The 25,906-nt window shown below is 32.0% G+C and overlaps 1 protein-coding gene across 1 annotated transcript in view; it reads right to left on the bottom strand.

Moving 5' to 3' along the window:
* The window catches only part of PCDH17 (protocadherin 17), a 91,357-nt gene that overhangs the window by 53,765 nt on the left and 11,686 nt on the right, over window positions 1-25,906 (bottom strand). The window contains 2 exon segments of the mRNA XM_008057478.2: window positions 3,327-3,499; window positions 3,633-3,691. Of these exon segments, the coding sequence (XP_008055669.1) occupies window positions 3,327-3,499; window positions 3,633-3,691 (232 nt within the window).

Raw genomic sequence — 25,906 nt, 5'->3', positions numbered from 1 at the left:
CTAAACTAATGAAAAGATGTAAAATAAAAGAGGCTACCAATTTTTAATTTAAAGCTATGTAAGGAATTGCCACAAATTTTCAGTAAGAGAAAAAGACTGATAAACGTTCTCCTTTTACTTAGCTCTTAGTTTTTTTCTTCTAAGAGAAAATGTACTCTTGTCTTTTTGGATTTTTCGAAGGTATTAAAATTAATATTTAAGATCTTCATGAGATAACTATTTGAATATGACCACCATTATCTTTCACCTGTAAAGAAAGTTGTTCTTTATATGTGTACATTTACTTAATTGTGACATTTTTCTCTCATGATGTTTTTTAAATAAATTAGCAGAACATACTGACTGAGATAATAGCTTCTTGTTTTTACAAGATTTTAAAATTATTTCTGAGTAAAAGGCTTTTATGTAAATAGTATAAAGCATTGTTTAAGATGGCAGACTTTAAAGGCATTATATGTGCTATCTATCTCTCTATACATAGATGTATGTATATATGTATTTATTTCTAATGCTGCCTTCATTGCTTATAATGGCAGAGCATTTTTTGAAAAGTTACTTCATATCTTCTATTAAACGTGAGAGTAACAGTATTCACCTATCTATAAATGCTATGGAAATTAAATAAGATAATATATTTTAAGTGCTGAGCAACAAAGTATCAGCAGTTGTTCAATCAATGCATATGAGCTTTTTTAATCTCCCCCTTGGTTTGCACACATTAGCTCAGGTTTTAACTTACTCTTCTATGTTTCTTTGATATCTTGTCATAGCAATGAATCAAAATGGCCATTTGAAGACAAAATTATGTAGAAAAGTTTTACGTTTCAGGTGAAATAAGCTAATGTCCGAATGAAGTTTTTACTGTTTTAATAAGTGGTAAGAACTCAATAAATTCTAGTCCCCTTCTCTGAATCTAGATAGATAGATGGATACATACAAACATAGATACACAGGTACTTAAAAAACAGTCAGTTTGATAGAATAGTTGATGTAGATATTAAAGAGTTAGATAAATGAGAAATAGATAGAGAACTAGATGATAGAGATAGAGAGATGAGAAATGACCAGAAAGAGCCTGAGAGAGGCAGAAATAGAAACAGAGATCCTTCATCTCTAATATGAGAGATACATATGATGACTTAAAGCAGGCTCCAAATCAAATAAATTTTTTTACATTTCTAAGAAATTTAACTTTATTTTACATGTTCAAAGCATTTAATAGATATTTATTAAATGAACAAACAAATCAAATTAATAAATTAATCAATGAAATATTGCTTTAGCTAGCTTAGAAATCATAGTTTAAAGTAGAAATTGACCTTCCTCCCCTACATAATTCATACCCTCTAGATTCATAATAATTTTTCAGTATTTGTTAATAAGGATGTGTGGAAACTATTTACAGGAGACATTTCTATTGCTATTCTCACTCTCAGACTAGCAATTATTTTACAAGTGATATTAACTAAAATGCACGCTAACTTTGGCATTCTTTTAAGAATGATAGCCATCTTCCCAAAACACTACTTTTGATACTAAAATTGAAAAAAATAGTTTTCAATATAAATTGAATTTTCAGACATAATAAATGAGACCACTTTCTTTTTCTATAAGAAAGAATATATCAAATATTCTCCTATCAAACACAGTGCTCAGTTAGTGGATGGAAAGGAATAAAGAGTTAATGTGAACAGGAGGGTTATTGTCTGTTTATTCATTTTTTTATAACAAAGTTCCTCATAAAGATATGTCAAACTCTTTAAGCATCTTTATAAATATTAGCCGATAAATGCTCTATCAATCACCCTATGTACCATACACACAGATGTGTCTTTCTCATGTTGTGTGTTTACATGTCAAGATCCAACAACCCACTATTTAAAATATGTCTCAAAGATGAGTACATGCTATAATAGCACAGAGCCACAATTTATCATGACCACTTAAGTCACTTCATGGAAACATTCAAATTAGCAGAAAAGTGAATACTGGATAAGTATTCAAATTACTTTTGTTAAATATAATTTTAAAATCAATATTGCAGTGTTACAAAGTTGCTATGGTAAATGATCAGGAAAAAAGTAGTCATTCTAGCACTTACTACATAGGAAACAAGGTTTTTTGTGAAGTTAGCATTAAAATAATTTTGCACAATTATATTCAGTGCAGAAATATTAATACATATATTTTATGCTGAATGTTATTTTGTTTTGATTATATGTGTATATAAAGATATATATTTAAATATATATGGACAATATGTATGTTTGTGTTAAAATTTTAACATGACTAGGAAAATTAATAACACTACATCTGCTGATGTATGTATGGTAAGACAGATTGCCCAACAGGCAAAAATTTACAATAACAAATGACTTAGAATCTATGTCAGCATAGTAGTAGTTTGGCATTTAAAAAAAAACAATATAACAAATATGAAATATATTTAAATGCTATTTATTAATATTCTGAAGACTGGTACTATGTCAGCTAACCTAACTACTGCATTTGTAATACTAAAGTTTGATTTATACAACCTATTCTTTCATTTTTTACAATAAAATTATCAAAACTTTTTCACAATCTTTGTCTTACACATAAGAGTATTTTAATTCTTTTTGGATAAATCATTAGCAAATAATTCATTTTGCTTGAAACAATAAAAATATCAAGATTAATAAAAAGGCATAACCAACAAATAATTTAAAGATATAATTTTAGAAAAAAATATGGATTTATTAAGATTTATTTACTATCTCCTTTAGAGTAAACAAGTTCATGTTTATTTGCTACCCATGAAGACTTAGATATAAGTCAAAAGAAGGAGCCAAACTCTGGTTTAGCTATTCTTGAAAACTTATTTGAAAGTTAAAAATCCAAACTAAAAATAAACCAACGTGGCTCATAGTTATAAAATTCCAATCAAGTTTTCATTTTACTTAAAAAGTGTTGAGATTACTAATTTTAATACTGTAAGTTAGTATAACATAATACAAATACGTAGCCAATATAAACCATATTTTCCTTGTTAGTAAAACCCAACATAGGAAAGGTTAGGAAATATCCATGAAATAAGGACAATCAAGTGACTTTAGTTAAGATGTCATTTTAAGAAGATGAAACACTAGTATCCATGTCCTTCCTGTTTTGGTTGTGACTGTGATATTGAAGAGTTGCTTTTTGTCTGGGGCAATCTCGGGATTTGCTGTTTCTTTGATATATTATCAATGGTTCATTCCACCGTGATAAACTGCAACTCTAGTACTAATAGGTTTATGATGACTGCTTAAGCTTTACACTTTGTAAGCATTGGAAACTTCACTCACCTTGTTCAAGTGGTTGGCTTTTAGTTGAAGTAGTTTTCATCTTGAGTGCCTCCCTAACAGACATGTCACAGCAGGAGCCTTTGTTAGTGTCTTGGTCACTGTCAGCCTGATCACTGTCCCCGTGCCCACTGTCTCTCAGGCTGGCTCTTTCTGGGTCCTTAAACGTGGAGCTACTGAAATACATATAAAGAAAAAGAAGAGAAAGTGTTGTCTCTACTAGTTTGAATCCGAAGTGAAGTCTCTTGCAAAGCAATTTTGACACGAATGCAAATGGGGAAGCTGAGAAAGTTATTTAATAGGCCTTACCTTTGAACAAACTGCTGCCTGCTGCCCATGTAATTGGGCTCTGCGGGAAAATTGTCTGTCTGTGAAAGAGAAGGAAAAAAATACGTATAGTTGTACACTGGACAAATCTCCTGCAGAGCAACAAGATTTCCTAGTGGAAAAATGATTAATAATTCAAAAATTCCCTTAATCTTCAGATTTGTACATTTTAATTAAATTGGAAATTGCTGACATGTAATTATGTACTCAGAACAATTAAATGATTCCGGTCCACAAATTACCTGTTAAAGTAAACAATGAGCCTGTCATAAGTGGCATTCTCTTTTAGTACCAGGATGGATAACACTGTCTGTGTTGTTTCATTACTTAGATATTAAGATTGAATGTTTGTGGGAGGAGTAGGAAAATGACCTAATTTCTCCATATTAAAAGTGTGAATTATTTAATAATACTCATTTTTAAACATAATTACATCATCTGCTGGGATTCTATGCCCTTCTTGATGTAGTATCATTTAAAGTCATCTGCTCCCCAATTAAGAGATACAGGGCCTTTCTTTCCAATTTTGCCAGTAACAGATACAAGCATATCACATATGGTTGAACTCATCTCGATAATTCATTCTCATCTATATCCCGACTCTAGAAATTATATTCAAATAATCCCATGGAAATGAATTTCTACCTTATAGTTGTCAAAAACAAAGTACAACAAAAATAAGAAAGAAGAAAACATTACTTTAAACACTGAGAGTAAAGACATTGAGAAGCCAGGCTTGTTTTTGTGGTTGTTTTTACTGCTTCCAAACTGACGTGGAAGTCTGCCAAAAAGAACTGAATTCTCCTTGTATCATGGAACAGAGTCTTTTGGGAGAAAGAGACTGGATCTTTCATAGATTTCCCTATACTGTACATTCATACACATTGCTTCTTCTTGCAGCTGACTTAGTGACAAAGCTTCTCCTGTTTTCTGCATCACTTCATATCACGCCATTATACTCTGAAGCAGCTATGGGTTCGTACAAGATCATTCAGCATACAAGTATCAGTGACACAGAGAGCATGCAATTCATGAAGCAGAGGGCCCAAGGTAAGGCTTAATGTTGTGCAATATGTGCTTTCTTTATAAATAAGGCTAACTTAAAATCAGAGTACTCTTCCCCCCACCCCACATAAAACAATTTATAGTATTTGACTTTGTGGCAATTGCTAGGAAAAAAAAAAAGATGTTAAGAATAATAGCTGAAAGTATAAGTTTCACTGTCAAGTTTGGGGGCAGGAAAAACCTATGAAAATTTCTTAATGTATAATCTTGTTTTTTCTTTTTTAATCCAAATACCCTTTCTCAAACTACAAGTGAAGATGAAGGTGAACTGGGTGGATTCACAGCTCACTCCTAATCATCTTTAACAAGTAGTTGGTAGCAGGAATTTTCAATAACATGTTGTACTAGTTTCTAGAATCGGTGAGTCTTAATTTTTGTTTTCGTAATTACAAACTATCACTATTTAAAGATAACTTGATCTTTTAATAAATTAATAAGGTAAACAACATCAGTGGCAAAAAATGTTTGCAAAAATATTTTGCAAATTTTTAAAACTGTAATTACTTAGAAACATCACATTTTAACTTAATAAAATTTAGTTCATCCTATGAATTGACCAAATACATGTATTCAACCCATTATCACTGTCAGCTAAAACCTAAGCATAGGTGTCTTAAAACACATCAGGAAAATAAAATCCTAGGTGTTAAAGAGAGAGGCAAATGTGACATGAAATTGAAAACTTTAGTTAGAAAATACAAGTACTATTATAAGTAGTCTTGTGATTTTAATGACTTTAATTAGGTGGAGCCTCATAGGATATGGTTCCCTATTCATTTAGACACAAGGACATAGACTGGAGAAAATGTTTTAATAAGGACAGTATCTAAAAATGTTCTCATATTATTGAATTTTTAAGCAGTTCTTATAAAATAAGACATAAACTAAGATAAAATAATTTCTCTATTGAATGAAGAACTGTCAAAGATTACACATACGTACACAACAGTTATGTGTGCATGCACATATGAACACGTGTATTCATACATCAAAATGTTTGATGAATACTGGGCAACATTATTACTGCCAAATATTATTTGGATGAAGATAGAAAAACAAGAGGAAGATATAAATGAGAGTTTAGGAGAGAAATAAATAGAAAAAAAATAAAAGGAGAGTCAAAACAAGAGAGCAAGAGAAAAGTAAAAAGAGAGAAGGTGAGGAAAACAACAAGATCTATAAAGAAGGAGGAAGCAGGATGGAGGGAGGTGAAAAGAAATGTAGAAAAAAGAAATAAGTTGGTTATGATTATAGAACTTCCAAAGCACAATTTTAAAAGTTTGCAACTTAATCAGTAACAGAAAATCAAAAGCTTACTAATAATGTATGCCCTCATCCATTAAAGTAGGTACAAATGTGAGAGATGATGTGTGTACAGTTATCATAATGAAATAGCCATATGGCCTTTAAAAATCATATAACTAATTCACTATAAAAACCATTCTGGTTTCAAGTAGAAAGTAACATTTTTATTATCCAGGTTTCAAGGGTGTTTGAAAACTCATTTAAAATAATCTAAGTTTGATATGACAGTATTTGCATAGAAAAATTAAAAAGGGAAAAAAGATATGTACCACAATACTATTTAATTTAGAAGTAGAAGAACTTTCAGATATTTTAAAAAACTATGCTCTAAAAATTGAGCTATAAATTGTATATTTATAATTCCTAGATTTTAAGTCTTGAAAGAAAGTTAAATTTGAAGCCAGGCACTTGTGACTTTTTAGGTCTCAGCAGAGTAATTAAATATTAATATTTACAACACTTGAAAAGCTTATCATCTTTCATACAACCTAATCACTGCAATGTTTTCTCCTCAGATTCAACTTTAACTCAGTGAAGTTTAACTATTATTGCAAATATATATAATTTGTTCAATAATTTAAAAAATATACATACCTTGAATTGGAGAGTAATTACTTAAATGGTTTCTAACAGACATCTTAAAAACTTTAAGATATGATTATTTACTCTACTTAAAAGTCAATAACACATAAGACAAAAGTTGCTTTTTTAAAAAAATGATTATTTGCTCATGATAAAACATATCTGAACTAACATAAAACTGAATATACCCTCCTATTTTTGTTATTTTGGTTTTTTGTTTTAGTGTTTGATAAAGATGATAAAAACTTAGATATTCTTTACTTTCCTTTGTGCAGAAAATAAACAAGTGAGCAACTAAGCAAACAAAATGAATGAAGTCTGCACGATATGAATAATTTTTCTGATTATTTGCCTTTATTTATTTCTCTACTGGTATTCAGTAAATTGTAGAACATCTATAAATGATATCCAAAAACAACATTTTTAGTAGCTGTATTCCATAATAAGCTATTTCTAAAATATTCTATCCTCTACAACATGCTCATACTATCAGAATTCTTCAGGATTTTTTTAAAAAGTGTCTTGGATAGGTACTGTGGCTCACACCTGTAATCCCAGCACTTTGGGAGGCCAAAGTGGGAGGATCACTTGAGCCCAAGAGTTCCAGACAAGTCTGGGCAACATAGCAAGACCTTGTTTCTACAACAAATCAAAAAATTAGCGGTCCACACCTGCAGTCCCAGCTACTTGCTGAAGCAGAAGGAATACTTGGGCCTAAGAGGTGGAGGCTGTGGTGAGTTGTGATCACACTCCAGCCTGGGCAATAGAGTAAGACACCGACTCAAAAAACAAAACAGAAAAAAAAAAAGGAACAGATGTTTCTGACAGAGATTGAAAGAAAGCACCTAGTGAAACTGAACCACATTGGCTAAAATTGGGAAAGGTCTTTATTTGTGGAAGGAGATTAATTTGGGGTGACCACTTAAAGGTTCTTAAGAAGTTGATTTAAAATGGTATAGTAAAAGCAGTAAAACAGATTCTTTTAAACTATTAAAATATTAAGCATAAACATTTTTAAAAGGTATCAATTATTTGACAAAATTCAACATCTACTAATAATACTATTTCTCTGAGAACTAGAAATAGAAGGAAACTTCTTCAACTATATTAAGGGAATTTACAAAAAAAATGTAGAGTTACCATCATACTTAATAGTGAAAGATTGAAAGCTTTTTCCTTGGATAAGGAGGCCCACTCACAAGGCTCTAACAAGTTCAATAATGCAAGAAAAGTAGATGCAGAGCATACAAATTGGAAAGAAAGAAATGTTCATAGATACCATGTTATTTATAGACAATGTTATTATTTAGGCAGAAAATAACAAGCAAACTTGATGGTCCAAAAAATCCCCAAAACTTCTTTGAAATAATAAGTGAATTAAGTGAGGTTGTCACATTTAAGGCAATCACACAAAAAATCAATTATATTTCTATATTCTAGAATGAACTGTTGGAAGTCAAAATTTCAAAAACAGTATATTTATAGCAGTTCTCTAAATTCAATTAATTAACAAATAAATATTTTAAGATGTAAAGAACCTGCATACGGAACACTATAAAAACAATGAAGCAAATCAAAAAGATATAAATAATTTTGTTAATGAATTGGAAGATTCAGCTTAATAAAGATGTCAATGCTCCCCAAATGACTTCTACATGTAATGTAATTCTATGAAAATTCTCAGCAGGATTTCCTGTAGACATAAACAAAGATGATTCTTAAATTTATATGAAAAGCAAACAAGCTATAATAGTCAAAACAATTTGAAAAAGAAGAATCAAGATGAATGAATTTTAAGACATACTATTGAAGCCACGATAATAAAGATAGAGCAGTACTGGAAAATGAATGAACACATATACCAATGAAACATAAGAAATTGGACCACACAAATATATCCAACTGATTTATGACAGTTTGCAAAGACAATTCAATAGATAATTCAGTGAAAATGAACTTCCACATATACCTCACACTTTAACACACACCCACCCACCCACATACACACACACACACACACACACACACACACACACACACACACACACACACACTTCTAAACTCAAACATGGGTCATAGATCTAAACGTAAAACATACAACTCTTAAAATTTTATTGGAAAACCTAGCAGAAAATCTTTGTGTCTGACCGTAGGCAATTCTCAAACATAATATCAAAGCATAATCTACAGAAGAAAAATATTGGACTTTTAAAATTATAAATGTTTGTTTTGTGAAAGATACAAAAGAGAATTGTTTTAAAAGCTATAGTGTTTGAGAAAATATTTATAATATTGTATAAAGACTATATAGAGAACTGTCAAAATTAATAAGAAAAATACTTGAAAGACTTGACATGTTATTAAATAGAATATACTGATGGCACATAGGCACATGAAGAGACATTCACTGGGATTAGCAATTAGAGAAACACAAATTATAACTGCAATGAAATATCACTATCCACCTGCTGGATTATATAAAATTTTTAAAATTTGTATTACTAAGTGCTGGCAAGGATGCAGAACAACTGGAATTATCATAGATTTAGGTTACCTGAAAAATGGTAAACCTACTCTGAAAAACAATTTGGTAGTTTTTGATACAGTCAAGCGTAAATGTGTCATGTGACCCAGTCAGCCTCCTTCTAGGGTTTCACTTAAAAAAATGAAAACTATGCTCACAGAAAAATTTGTACGTGAATGTTACTAGGAGCTATCTTTGTCCAAAACTGGAATCAGCCCAGATATCTTTCAACAGGTGAAGAAACAACCTATCATATATGCACAATGGAATACTATTTGGCAATAAAAAAGAAACTGGTGATTTAACTAGGATGAATCTCAAAAATATTATATTAAAAGAAAAAAGTCACTCTCTAAAATAATGAAAGCTTTATAATGCCACTTATAAGATTACTCAAAACAACAAAACTATTATGAGAGAGAACAGGTCAGTGGTTGCCATGGCTTAAAAATGGGGATACAATATAATAGTGAGATAGCAAAAGGAAGTTTTTGAGGGTGATGGAACTGTTCAATACCTTGCATGTTTCATGAAACTGCACATGTATTAACACTCATGAAACTATACACCTCAAAAGATGGTTCACCTCACAGTGTGCTAATTTAAAATAATAAATGGTAAAACCAAAATATACCTAATGTGATTCTCTGCACCACATAAATGCTGAGGATTCCTGTCTCATAGAAAATAATTATAAAACTATATGATTCTTACTAAATATTCTCAACAAAGAATGTTTCTAAACTTGTCCTTTAAAATAATACTGAGCTGGGGCAACCCCTTCAGGTCCCCTCCCACTGTGGGAGCTTCTCTGTCCTCTCAATAAATCCTGCTTTCAAAAACAAAACAAAACAAAACGATACTGAGCCAATTTATAATAGCTATGTAGAAAGCCTATATTTATTAAGGCAGTAAATAAATGGGTTTGGTTATGAAGATTTATTTAGCCACACCAGAAAGCCCAAGCAGTAGATCTATGAGACAGTTACCTTAAATATGAATTATTTTACTCAACTATTATTTCTTTCAAAGAATTTTTTTCTTCTGTGCAGCCCCCATTAACCCAGCTACTTAGTCATCTATCACAGAAACAAAGAACTGGATGCTACATGTTCTCACTCTATAAGTAGGTCCAGAACATTTATCAGCAGTAGCAGGGTACTGTCAGGGGAGGCAGGGGGCGGCACGTAACATCACCCCGGTACCTGACCCTAAACCAGGGGGGGCAAGGACCAGTTGGGGGCCCAAACTTCACCTGTATATAAACTACTGATGTACCTAATCCTGACTTGTACATACATCTTTACAATTTTTTTGAAAAATAAATAATTAATTCTGTAAAATTTTAAACTGAGTTTAGTCCAAAAAAAAAAAAAAAGCTTCTCCTTTTAACATAGAAGAAAAACATGGCTAGATTATGGAGACCAGGGACCCATCTTCGGAAATGGTGAGTTTTTAAATTTTGTAACTGCTTCATAAAGTTGATTCTACATTTACAAGTCAGTTAATAGCGTACTTTGTAAATTCTCAAAAGACATGTAATATAAAATGATTGGCCTGTGAAATGTACCAAAGTGTATGCAAAATATTGTCAAAATAATTTTACAACTTTGGCAGTAAAATTGGGACAATGTTATCTAAAATGGAGTATTCTAAGTTTATAGGAGATAAGTTATGCAAATTTCTTAGTTATATAAAACAATTCTCATCATAACTTTTTAATTTTTTAAATCTTATATGGAGTACTGTAATGATCATGAAATAATAACTGTGTGAATGTATGATAAATTTTAAAGCAGTACTTGGATGTCTATAAAATGAGATACTTGTGGGATGAGAAAAATAAAGACATCATTTTTGATTCTCATTTCTTATGAATTTCTAAGAAAAGAATATAAAATACTACTCTTCAAATGTGTTCCTGCAAAAGGAAGAGAAAAGAATAATATGAACATTAGAAAACTAGATTCTATGGTCAGTTTTTTACAATTGTTCATATCATTTAAATAAATGTTGCTAAAATTCAATCTGTGTTTGCTTTAATCACATCTGCTAATTTTATACACACGTATATATATATGTACATACATATACATACGTACATACATACAAACAACCTTGGTGCTAATTAGCTTATATTACACATTATACTACCCATTATAGAGTCGTGAGACAGTCAGGAAATGTTGTATGAAACAATTTTGACACACCAAACAGCTCCGGCATTTCCAGAATGATTGGAAAGGAGTCAATGTATTACAAACTGCTAGAATTATTCATGTCCTCCTGCCTTTCTCTATTTCTTTAGCAAAGAAGAGATCTTGGTTCACAGTTTACTACACAGCCCAGTAGGTACATTTATTTCATAGACATTTATTTTACTCAGTACATAAACAGTACCAAATAATCCAGCATTCAACAATGTAAAATTTATAATATCTGAGATCCAATCAGGAATTATAAGATATGCAATAAACCAGGAATATATAACCTACTCCTGGGAGAAAAAAAAATCAATCAAAACTGATCCAGGGATGAGAGAGATGATCAATTAACTACCAAGGACCTTAAAAATCTATCAGAAATATTAAAAATATGCTTAAGCATATAAAAGCAGGACACTGAAAGTATCTCCTTAAATTTTGGGCAGTAGGTACCTCCCTTGCCTCAAGTTAATTTTGATCGTAAAGGAGAGAAATATAAGATATAAAAAAAGATTCAAATGGAAGTTCTAAAAAATAAAAACTGTATTATTTTAAATTAAAAATATATTGGTTGGGATTGGCAGCAGATTACACACAGAGAAAAAAACATGCAGCATTTTATATCAAACTAGAAGTATTTGTCTCAATAATTTTACACACATTACATTTATTTTTGTATACGTTTTATATATTTGTGTCAATATTATTTTTATACATGTGCAATATACTAGAGAGTAAAAATAGGTATGTCAAATACAGAAAGGATCTTCCATTGTGTGCAATATAAACTTGAAGAAGGTTTTAATTCTAGACATATTGATTCAGAAAAAGAATTTTTTAAATGTAAGTATGTCCCTGACTCTTTGAAGTCATTAAGAGTTTCTTACAAACTAATTTGAGTAGAATGTGTGGTGAATAAAACAGTGTTGTGTCTAAAAGTAAATGGCTCTAGACATGGTGTTAAATCATATGATTGTAAATTCAGTTAAACTTACGTGTTCAATGTTTTACAAATACAGGGGTACAGGGAAGTGGAATTTTGAAAAATTCCTTTGAATTAGGGGCACCAAGTTGGTTGCCTACATTGACGCCATTGGGTTGAAAACTAAACAAAACAAGTTGAACTTTCTTCTTTAATTCGAAGGCACTGCTTTTCACATTGATAACAAACATTCTGTTTGCAGTAGACTGAACACAAGGGAGTGTTAAGAGGTGAATAATTCACTTTAAGCCTTTTCATACCGACATTGCTTCTGATAGCTTTGCCTTCAACAGAATATATGGTGTAGTTCTTTCTACATTGCTGAAGTAGGCAACAGCATTTTAAGTCACCACTTATAAAGTTATCTGACAGCCCCTATGGCTGTGGAATTTTTAAAGTGCATGAAGTATGGCAATAACTGTATTTATCAGTGGTTTTCAAAATAATACATTTTATACAAGTATAGTGTTGTCGACATTTGTCCCTTGCTACTAAAGGTATAATAAAAACTCCTACCACATTGAGCAAAAACCAGCATTCCTTTAAATTAAAAATGGAAGGACAGGAATTGTCATATCCTATAAGCAAGAATTTTAAGTGTACTGCTCAATGAGGATGACTTAGGCTTTTTCTCAAAGTCATCTGGCTGTGTATTAAAATTGCTTGCAAATATTAACTCTTTTGAATGACACTGATAACTTTAATAATAACTTATAAGCCAGAACTTAGTTATATAATTTATGAATCCTAAAGAAAATCATTTTTGACAAGAAAAAATAAAACTGAGATAATCAAAAAGTAAGATGAGGGCTATTTGTTATCTGTAAAAACTCATAAAATAGAGAATGCTACACATTCTTTTTATATATCTGCTGAATCTTGGATCCCAGGGTCAACTGAGGTACCACTGAAGGCTAGATGTTCTTTCTCCCTGGCAATGAAATAGTGGTATGCCATGAGGTGATGTTTTTGGAATGAAATCAAAGCATGCTTAAGGATTGCTAACTCCAGCATCCTCAATTCACATGTTCTCTTCAGGATGGTCAGCCTCTTCATCTCAGCTCTATCCAGTACCCAGTCTACTCTTTTTACTCCAGTGTGGTGGCAGAGTAAGTTTAGAGTTCTTTCTTTTCTGCTTTTAGTTATCTCTAAGTCACTTTTTATCTCTGGAGACTCTTTTGCTTTCTTCTTCCCATACTGTTTTTCCATCTATCTGAAGAATAATGAAGTATTCTTAAGTGTATTGTGAAAAATAAACAGATGGAATATATACGAAAAATTATAGTCTGTTATACATTTGGATCACATTTAAAATTAGTTTTTCTTTTTAACTTGGGAATTTTAAATGCTAAGTTTGTCTCACAATACAGTATTACTGAATTGTTTATCATATCATGCTTCTCAATTGCCCAAGGAGATTGAGGGAAATCACTGTCCACATCTTGTTTTAAAACAGAAACTGCAGCAAAGTGACTTTCATAGATTTGTCTGTCACATACTCAATTCATTATACAATAACGACGTTTGCCAAAGCCTGCCAGCACCAGGTGGCTGTTATGCTGCCTCTCCAACATAATGGAGAAAAATAATAAACCATCTCAATATTTTTGGAAATAAGCTGATGAGAAATTAATGTAACTTGCCCTGAAAAATATTTTTAAATTTATTGTTCTAAATTAAGTAAAAATAGAGCTACTATCACCCCTAATGCCAAGATGGTTCTTTAAAAGAATCTGCATGTCTAGCTTTCTATGCTTTCATGTTAAGTTGTTTTAATATGCTGAACATTATACTCATGTGTAACTCCAATAGTAAGATATTTCCTTTGCTCAGTAACATAAAAATGTAGTTTTTGTTGGCTATTTATTTTCAAATATTTTAATGCATACCGGGGGCTAAGCCATACAATTACTTACATATAAATTGTCGAACTAGGCAATTCCAAACACCTACCATTAAAAGTGTAAAACAAATTTAACATATTATTTTAGTTGATCTTTATGCAAAATATCTAATTTTAAAGATAATCTAAATGTGTAGCAGACTACAATTTTGATAGACATATTTCATCTATTTTTCACAATATACTAAAATTTAACACTTTATGAATTCAATGATTTTGATGAACACAATTCAACATTCCCACACTTCAAAATATTAAATAATCCATTAGAAGATAAAGTCAATTATTTAGATAATATTACATTTTGCAAATGAAAATAAAATATCAACAAGTTTAGTTTTCTGTCTGATTTTGCATCAGTCTTTTAAGTCATCACCTTTATAGGTTAAATCTAATTCCTATTAGAAAAAAAATAAATTCAGGGTAAAATAGACGAATACAACACTTTTTAAACATTTCCCTTTAACTCTTGATAAGCACAGATAATTTTTGATTTTACAATTATCAAGTCAGTCAATTAGCTGATCAATCAATATATGTTGCAATAACTAGTAAATTATTTTTTTAAATTTTGAAGTTTCCAGTATTTTGCATAAGTTTCAAAAATAATCCAAAAAATATAAAATAATAAATTTCTAAAATAATTGACCCATTGTATTTAGATTTCTGGCTTCCAAAAATAATTGAGGAGAAAAATGGAAATGTGCGAGATAATATACAAGCAATGGAAGACTTGTCCTTGGAAATGACTATTACAAAGGAAAGGCATTCCCAAATTTGAGGAAAAAATTAATTATTAATAAAATGTATGAGTATTCGATTACTAGAATATTGATCACTTTATCTTTGAAATATAAGAATAAGTACATTTAAAATGCATGATTCTATGAAAATAGTCTATTTAGGTAGGCATTTATACCAAAATTTAAAATAAAACAAAGTGTCTTTACTAGTAGTAACATTTTTTTTTTTGTTTTTTTTTTGAGTCGGAGTCTCACTCTGTCGCCCAGGCTGGAGTGCAGTGGCCGCTCCCGGCCACCGCAGCCTCGCCTGCTGGGCTCCGGCGATCCTTCCGCCTCAGCCTTCCGAGTAGCTGGAACTACAGGCATGCGCTACCACGCCCGACTGATTTTTGATTTATTGTAGAGATGAGGTCTCGCTGCCCAGGCGGGTCTCGAACCCCCCGGGCTCAGGCAATCCACTCACCTCAGCCTCCCAAAGGCGCGGGATTATCTAAGTAATTTTACCACGGTTTATCTTTGTCCAAGAATTTGGTCATATTTTGAGAATTCTCAACTGGGATCATTTACTTTACTAGATCTGGAGCTGGGATGGATGTGAAGAGCAACAATCTAATCGCTTCATTTTACAGATAATGAAACATGTTCAGAAAAGGCTAGGAAGGGGTCTTAACATATTTTTAATTAAACATTAGCACAAAATGAAATGAAATATCTCTATTCTTTATCAGACTGTCAGTTAATATCTAATTCGGCATCTCAAGTTCTTTCTTTGCTTGAAGACTTTGATTCCAAGAATTTTCTCCTCTAGTGAAAGAAACAATCTTACTTAATGACAATCATTTCATGAGACAATAGACCTGCATTATTTTATACCTAGTTTTAAAATAAAAATCATTTTAATCTTGTTTAAAACGTGGTGAAATTTCTTAGCCACACACACAAATGGAAGAAATTTTAAGAAATAGTGTTAACAGTTAGGAATAACTTACAACAGTGGTTGTTATCATGGTTCATTATCTGTTTGAAATCAAGTTTTATTGGAACTCACTCATGACCATTCATTTACAACTTATCTATGGCTGCCTTTGTTCTTTAATAGCAGAATGAAGTGTTTGTGACAAAGACAGCATGGTCCACAAACCCTAAAATATTTACTATTTAACCCTTAACAGAAAATGTTATTGACTCCTGGCTTAGAAAAACTAAGTCTCCCTTTTTAATAATAAACTTACAATTTTTACTCTGTTCACTCTTTATTAAAGAACAATTTTTATATATGCACTGTTTAGGTCATAGTTGAGGAAAAACACAAATCATTTTCCTTCTCTGTAAGACAGTCTTCTCTCACAGGATGCAACTTTAGAAAGCACCTGATTGAAAAACTGTTCATAATTTTTAAGTGGATTTTAGTGTTAGATGATTTGCAGCATTTTTATATTTCATTCCAAACTACTTAAAAGTGCAGAAATAGTACCACCAAGGGAACATCAGAAAACAAAATGCACTTCAATACACAAAGTTTCCTGAAGCATACTGCAAATTCCTCTAGAATGTACTTAGGATAAGAGTAAATACCCATTCTTTCCTAGTAACACGGCTCTTCAGCTCTTGGTTACGCCAGAGAACTCATACCTAGAACTTTCTTTCTCCTTTGTGTACTATGCTTCCCTACCTATTTCACAGGGCGATCTCGCCATTGTATTACAACACCTCCAGACCTAGTATTTCCTGTTAATCTTACCTCTATAGGTCCATGGCAATTATTTTTTTTTCATGGGATAGCCAAGGACTGTGGAATTTATGAAAGGTTGGGTGGAGGTTCCAGTATGAGTAACTAATATGAACAAGTTTCTTTTGACTCAAATGTGTATTCTTTCAAGCACTATATAATGAATCATATGACATATGTATTCTGAGCTGCTCTGAAGTATCCACAATTGAAAATATTTTTACTTCACGGGACCAAGCTAGAGAATCTCTTGACACAACTGCTGGCCTCCCATCTGAAAGACCTTGTGGCGTACGTTGTACAAAAGTCTCAGCATAGTTTTTGGTGTTTAACATCAATGTAGATAAGAAGGTGTAAATAATTCTCCTCCAAAGTGACCTGCAGTTTAGGAACTAAGTTGCAGTATCTCATAGCAGCAATTATACATGCTATATCATGTTTCCACACTCTAATGGATACCTCAGTATAATAAATGAATGTCAATCACGAAATCCCAAATGTGTAGAAGCCAGAAGCCTAAACTCTGAGTTGGATGACAGTTCTCTAGTCTAGCTGGCTGTAAATTTGTGAATGAAATAGCTATACTTCAATTTCCTTATAAGAAAAAATGTATACGTGAAATCAGATACAGTCATATGCATCTAAATTTATAATATTCATTATGTTGTAACAGTTCTTTTGTAGAAATTTCTCTTCATTTTCTGCCTGATATGAGCTTTTCTTCCTACAAGGTCTCCCCTGCATTTAACAAAAAGCACAACGTATAAGGAAAACTTAATAACACCTTTCCATTTCAGAGTTTACTGTATTAGTTTAAGAAGCTTAAAATATCTGGAAATTAATTTTTACAAGATACTATACCAAAAGCTGATCACGTTTTAAAATTATCTATTTAAATCTAAAACAAGAGTAACCAAGCCTGGTTTAGTGAGTATAAAATGGCAATTTGTAATAAAATTAATTAGCATTCCACTAAAATTACTTTTCATAATCATAAATGTCCGAAATAAAAGCCTATTCTCATATAATTGGTAACATTTGGGATAACTGAAATATTGTTTATATACAGAATATATCTGCATATTAGTATCTTAAAATGTAATTGCACTTGCTCTTAACAACAATAATATGTGTAAATATTTGTTCAGTATTTGGTATTGATCACATTCTTTATATGAATAATTATATTTCATCTTTAATTCTTATAACAGCCCTATAAAGCAAATACTATATTATAAAGAAACAAACAAACAAAAAAAACCAAAAAAGGGTTAAACGACTTGCCCTGGAATGAATAGCTATTTTTTTTCTTTAAACCAAGAATCTAAGAAATGGAATCTCAGTGTAGATAATCTATCTATTAGAGATGAACTGATTAAATGAATTTAATATATGCATTGATTGGACCAGAATTCCACCATTGAGGTAAACTACATTATTTACATGGAGAGGTATCCATGATATATTAGATAATTTTAAGTAAAATGCAGTTTCTGTTTAACATATTCAACTTTTGGTGAAAAAGTTTTTGTGGGTGTTTGTATACATGTACACAGTGTGCACACATGAAGAAGTAGAAAGATATATAGTTCACAATCCCTTTTTCAAAACCCTTGCACCCACACATGTTTTATTTTTATTTGTTTATTTTTTGGGAGTCAGAGTCTCACTCTGTCATCCAGGCTGGAGTTCAGTGGCACGATCATAGCCACCACAGCTTCAACCAGCTAGCCTCTGCCGATCCTTCTGCTTCAGTCTTCCAAGTAACTGGAACTACAGGCATGCACCATCACACACAGCTGATGTTTTGATTTATTGTAGAGACGAGACAAGGTCTCACCAAGTTGCCAGGCAATTCTCTTGCCTCTGCCTCTCAAAGTGCTGGAATTACAGGGAGAACCACTGTGCCTATCCTCCCAGACATGTTTTATTAGCCAAACTCTTTCCTATTTTAGAATTATATTTGTGTATTAGTAGGTACTGGTGCAACACCTCAATATTAAACATACTAAAATCTTTGCAGCGAAGAATGTTGATATTCACATTAGGAAGATTAAATAAAGATTATAAATAATATCAAATGAGTTCAGTCCTAAGTCTTTTGTATTATGTAATTGGAGATAAATAATTACAGAATTTATGCAACAAAAAGCTAATAATAGCTACCCTGAGTAGTAAATTATAGGCAATTTAATTATAAATGCAACTTTCTCTATTTTCAATCCACAATTATATAATAAGTTCTTAATATGCACCAGATACAGTTATAAGTATTTTTTAGTAGGTTTTTTCAATAGGTAAGAATTCCTCTTAAATTTAGGAGGAAAATATGTCACAATTTTGAAAAGAAATGAAAGAAATTAAGACACAGAACACATTTAGAAAGTAACTTGAAATTATTTTAGTACAAAAATAGGAGTTTTTGCATATCAGTGGTTTGTAATAGTTGTTTTTCCCAACCATAAAGTATATTTTTGTAGGGAAAATATTGACTTGCTAAAAATCAAACAGTAGAGGAGTAATTGGCACTGCAGTCACATGTAGGCTATTCATCCCTGAGGGTTGAGTACAGATTCCTAGTTCAATGAGAGAGCAGTCAAAATTCAAATCACTAGACTAGCAGTATCTGAATTTCAGCTACACAGGTCTAGAGGCACTAAATCTCAGTGGAATTGCTTCATCTATGGAATATTGTCATTGTACAAAAAGAAAAAAAAAAAACCAAAAACAAGGGCACCAAATTTCAAATATTTACATCTCAACTGCACTTGAAGAACTCTTTTTCACAAGTTACTTAATCTGTTTTTTTTAGTTATGTCACCTTCCATTGAAGCATCACAAATATAAAATACAAAACACATAATTTTCCCAAAAGAAATAAAAAAGCAAGAGAGTTGCCTTCTCCTTCTTCTTTTCTAAACGTTTGGAAATCAGGTTGTCATAAATAGCTTGAAAAATAATGGTCCCCCTCTCTGAAGGTGTGTGAGTTTATTTGAGTTGGGTAGTCTATAAAAGCTATTCACTTAATATAAAAAGACAAAGTATGAAACTCTCCTTCTAGTCTAATTTGATTTAAGCATCCAAAAACCCCTTTTCTTGAGAAGACAGAACATCACCAATATAAAATACTGCCACCAGTAGCATAGTGCATAAATAGCCCAAGCTGAAAGCATAACAATAAGCTCTCTTTCTATTATTGCAGAACCAATAAATAAGCATAATGAAAATCATGACACATTATTACATTACTCTGTATTGCCTCTATTCATTTTAAAAAAAACAGATGAGTACATTTAAAATAATTTTACATCAAATGACAGTAAGCTTTGCAATTGAGATGATGCCGAAAGGAATACTTGTAAGGAACAGATGCATGATATTATGTGGCTTATAGCAAGACTGTGATAGACGTACAAAGGATCTGAGTAATAACTACTTCACACCAAAATGGTAGTAGTCTTGCATCCAAAACATTTACATCATTCACTTGTGCTATGTCTTCTGATATTATAGAGTCAATGAAAAACAAATCTAAAAGCTTTAGAAAAAGCTTCCCTGTCAATTTGCCCTTGGATGGAGTCTCCTATTTCAGTTTCCCTGTTGATTTAATATACTAGATTATATTAACAGCACTGGCTTGTAAATAAGGAATATCTGAATCCTATTAATGTAAATATGCTGCCAAAACAATCAGCTTCATACTTAACAAGTTTCCAAGTATTTGGAAAAGCTGTGAAATGGGATTATAAGGTTAATCTGTGTACATCTGTCTCATCAATATATAAATATTTCAGAATTTTGATCTCATAGGATGAAGAAACACCTGTCTAATCATGACTCTTTTCCAAGATACATGAACTTCAGTGAGCAGAGCAGTACACAAATGCTGGCAAGAAATCTTGATCCATTTACATAATGTAGTTCTTATGCTAGACAAATAATTTTATCATACATCACCCTTCTAAGCAGAGACAAAAATATCCTAGAAATGTTCTATGGTATTGTATTTACAAAAGGAAATGGGGGTGCCCCAAATTGTAACACTCAAATAATCACCTAAAATACTAAATAGTTGCACTGATTTTTTTTATGTCATGGTATGTGATTTTAGTGTAATTGAATGTTTTAAGTATGAGTCTAAGGCAATATGGATCCAGAGAATAATTAATGAGCGGTAGGAGTTTGTGCATAAAATAACAGTAAAAACTTGAGCAATGTCTCTAGTTAACAGAAACCTTAATGAAGTTGAAAATTAGTTCCTTTTTACCAAATTCAGGCTTAAATAACTTGTTGATTCTTTGTCAAATATGCACCAGCCCATTAAGCCTGCTTTTTATTTTTTTCAAATTTTGTTCCAAAAAACAATCGCGTTTAAAAGTGCACTGAGTAGGACTCTTATCAAATTAACTTCAAATATCTTTCTTGAAAATACAGAAATTGAAACTGTGGCCCAAAATGACAGCTAAAGGTCAATGAATCAAACCTCCAATTAAATTTCATGGGAGCAGATGGATGCAATGAAACCTAATGATTGCATTTTAGATGCTTTCGTGCACCTTTTTTTTTTTTTTTTTTTTTGAGTTGGAGTCTCACTTGGTTGCCCAGACTAGAGTGCAGTGGCCGCTCCCAGCCACCACAGCCTCGCCTGCTGGGCTCCGGCAATCCTTCCACCTCAGCCTTCCGAGTAACTGGAATTACAGGTGCACACTACCACGCCCGGCTGATTTTTTGATTTATTGTAGAGATGAGGTCTCGCTGCCCAGGCGGGTCTCGAACCCTCGGGCTCAGGCAATCCACTCACCTCAGCCTCCCAAAGGCGCGGGATTACAGGCTGAGCCACCGAGCCTGGCTTTCGTGCACCTTTTATCTGTTTCCCAACATGTTGATTTTATCCTAATGCACTAACAGGATAATAGGTTTATTACAATTAACCAACTGAAATGATGCCTCTCCTTTCCAATTATTTATATAATATTCCTGGAATATTGAATGAAAACTCCTTGCCTTCTCTAACGCCTTTCCATCACCATCCTATACTTGGAACCAACAAAACTCAAATCATAATATCATTAAATAAGAGACATTCCTTGGAGATTTGATTTCTCTATTTTAATAATGAATATTTAACACAAATATCAAGTTTAAGTTCACTGAGACTCAATAGGAAATTTCAAATAAAAATAACTTTAAGAAATTTGTTGAGTAAGTTTAACTATAAAGTTCCTTTTTTCATGTGATGGACTAAACATTAGCCTACGCTGACCTGCATAGTCATAATCATAGGAAAAAAGGCTTTCCAAGAGGTTAAAGTTAAAAAAAAAATCACATTATATTTTTCAGGAGAAGCAGATGAAGGATTTTATCTCCACTATATGTTTTTAGAGCACACTCTTGCCAGAAGAACCAAGAGGGGATCGTGGAACAGTTTATTTTATGGCTTTTATATGAAAGAAAAATCAACATTTTACCTCTTAAACTATAAACTCAAGTATAGATGAAAGGAAATTGGCCAGGCCCGGTGGCTCAGCCTGTAATCTCAGCACTTTGGGAGGCCAAGGCGAGTGGATTGCGTGAGCCCGTGGGTTCGAGAACAGCCTGAGCAACTTTGGTGAGACCTTGTCTCAACAATAAAATAAAAAATAGCCGGGTGTGGTAGCACGCGTCTGTAGTTCCCGGCACTCGGAAGGCTAAGGTGAAAGGATCGCTGGAGCCCAGCAGATTGACGCGGGGTGGCCGTGAGCGTGCGTGCCACTGCACTCCAACCTGGGTGAAGGAGTGAGACTCCAGCACAACACACACAAAAAAGAAAGAAAACTGAAGTTTTCATTTTGGCTAATAAACAAAGTTAGTGTCTATTAAGTGCATTTTTATAATGCCAAATGTGATACTGTTTAATCTATCCCATCCCTAGTACTGATTCTGCTATGTAAAATCAGCTATACGAATCCCAGGTCCAAATACACCTATAGTTACATAAACACCAACATGCTTCATCAACATGTATAGCAGAATTTTAAAATACAGATATTTACATTAGATGTAAACAAACAAAATACTTAAACATCCTTGTGGAAAATATTTTTTGCTGCGATGTCACTGAAAAGACAACAGAGCACAAGGATAAAAATAACAGAATTAGAACCGGTCAGTATAAGACATAAATAAAAAATTATTTCCTTTTCCTTCACTCAACACTATATATTTTAGATGATACTTTTTAAATGTTTACACAACTTTTTGAAGTTTTAGGCAAATGACATATGCCTTTAGATTATAAGGCTTAATGTAAAGATGAACCAGTGCTGAAAACCTGGTGTAATTTACAGTCAGATATTTACTAACATTATTTGGAAACTGCATTTCCAGGAGATGTCTAAGCTGTATTAAAGCAAGCATGATCGTTTAAGAAAAAGTCATGGATTCAGAGAAATAAGGAAAATGCAGACAAATGATAGAATATTACAGGCCCAGTTTCTGATTGATGTTGTCTGAAAATATATCTGTCCCCTGCATAAAAACCCCTTGTAGTAACATGAAACAAAGACCTATCTTGACATTCTCTCCATGAGGATTCAGTAGCACTGATTGCTGATATGCTTTTTTCCAAAAATGCCAAATATTTCAGGGTGAATTTACAGATGGACTTGAACTATAATATATAGACAAATGTCAATACAAATCTCTACATTGATAATTTATTTGTGGGTTGATATTATATGATATTAAACAATACTAATTTAATCTTTCAGAAAATTCCTCTCTTGTCTATGAATGTTGAAAATGAATCCTAAAATTTTCAAAATTACATTTGTATGCCCCTTTCTATTATTTTTTTTACTCATGTCTCAGCTCCTTTGACAAATGGTGATAACTGAATTCTTAATATGGTTTGAAAACTCATTCTGCATAAAGCCTTTTTTTAATCAAACTTTTTTTGCTTGATATGAATTTTGCAATTAAAATTTAAAATTCAGATAACTAGTAGTTAAGTCCCAGAATAGCTTCAAATTGGTAAATTAAAATAATTTCACATGTACTCCACACATTTGTACAAATTTTTAAAAAGTGGTTGACTATTCTATTCATAGCTTTTAAAATTATTTCACTATTCATTGAAGTAATGATTATGGATTAAACTGGAAAGGATGTGTATATGTTGTAAATAGCAATGCTGAAATGGGAAAAATATTATTTACATAAATGCTAGCTTATATTTCCTCAATATGTGCATGAAAATTTCATTACCACCTATACAAAACAGATTCTGAAATTTTGAGAAAAATTTTTAAACTTGGTTTATAATTATCGCATATACCTGACAATAGCCAATTTTGCTCATCTGTTCTGATTATCACATGGCAGATGACAAATGCCAAAGTGATAAAATTATAAAATTATGTATTAACAAATAAAAATAATTGTAATCCAGAATAACTATGTATGGTTAAGTGCAATCAAATTTCATTAAAATAATTAGATAGGAAGTATTTTTATTTTATGGAGTATCTTCACAAATATAAGTATTTTTAAAGTTAATTAACATGTAGACAAAACGATCATATTAGTTTCTTAATAACTTACTAGGGCTGAGTGATCCTTAAAGCCTTAAAAAATAGAAATAGCATTAGAATTGCATGATTTCAATACTGTATAAACCACACAGTGGTTTTAATGAGTCAAAGGAGAGAATGAGTCAAAGGAGAGAAAATATGCTACAATCAAATGTTTTCTCTTGATTTACTGTGTATATATTCATGTGTATTTTGTGTATATATGTTGGATACATTTATGCATAATATAAACAGATACTGTGAGAGCTTGTTGTTCATAATTGTGAAACTTGATCACCTGTGTTTCTCCATAAACTTGTAATATTATCAATAGAATTAAGTAGAAATTTTCATTGCAGGAATTACAAAGGTGGTAACTATAAATTTTAAAAATATTAAAGTATGATCCAATCAAATACATTATTTACCAGCAGAACAATGTTTCAGCCTATTTATATGAATATATTAGACTTTGGCCTTAGTCATATCTAGGTTTGAATCCAAGTTTTGGCATATATCTGATGGATAATTGCTGAGAATTACTTAATTATAAAGGTCTCAATTTCTTCACCAAAAAAAATCACATTTTTTTAAGTCGGTATCCTGTACCAGAAACTGCTAGGTTCTCTCAACTACAGTGACGAACAAGATGAATGTGGCAACTGTCTTCAAGTATTCTACTATATAGACTGTTTTGAAACAAAATAACTTAATCTCACTGTAGAGCGTTAAAGCATTGATCCAGAGGCTTAACACTGTTCAGGTTTAATATCAGCCATTATTTTGTATGTAGATCAATTAGACATTTATTAAGAAAAGAAATACACACTACAGGAACAAAAAAAGGAATGAATGGAAGCTAGTAGGGTGTTAAATCACCTGTTAGCCATTCAGTTCTAGCACCTTTTGTATCGCTCTTTAAAATCCTTAAGCATCAAGTTGCTTTGGGATCAAGCTTGGAACAGAAATACTTTTGTAACTTCTACTGGATTTGATATTATTTTACCACACTTTTCTTTTTACCTGTTAGTCTAAGTCCTGCTTTCTCAACATTGCCAAATGGTCTTACTACCTTTTACTTCAAACTTAGCCAGGAAACAGAGTGATGGAAAATATTGTCTACTCCTTTACTGAGATGTTACGTGTCAACTTTTCGCCTACAGCAAAATTTAATGGCTGATTTGTGGATCTTTATTTCTAGAGATTTGCTATGGAAACACCGACATAACCTTTAGCCAGAGCAAACAGAGTCACTCTAATAAGCAGGCGACACCAAACCTAAAAATGCGCGAGGAAAGAATGATGCTGGCAGGAATTAATCTGCCATTTTCACACATCTGCCCAAGGGAGGTATTGTAATTGCAAAAATTTACTCTAAGACTGCTGAGACTCATAGTAATTATGTTTCTTTCTCTTTTTTTTTTAATAGAAATAGCCACAGGTGGTAACAAATTGGGTTTTGAGATGGGGAACTGGGCATGCATTCTAACCCAAATTACTATGTAATTGTCTTGATTATAAAAAATCGTGGAAAGTCTATTGCTCAAAATCGCAAGAGAAAAAAAAGTATCCATAAATGTATTCCTTGTCTTTTTTAGTTTCTCTCCACTCAAGTAAATTCCTTCATTTGTTGGTACTGGCACATCTGATATCAAGGTCACACTGTAGA

Source organism: Carlito syrichta, unplaced genomic scaffold (assembly GCF_000164805.1).
Source record: "Carlito syrichta isolate Samal-C Ts95f unplaced genomic scaffold, Tarsius_syrichta-2.0.1 Scaffold303024, whole genome shotgun sequence".
NCBI lineage: Eukaryota > Metazoa > Chordata > Mammalia > Primates > Tarsiidae > Carlito > Carlito syrichta.
The sequence above is the reverse complement of the archived record's forward strand: the minus strand, read 5'-3'. Positions and strand labels throughout refer to the sequence as shown.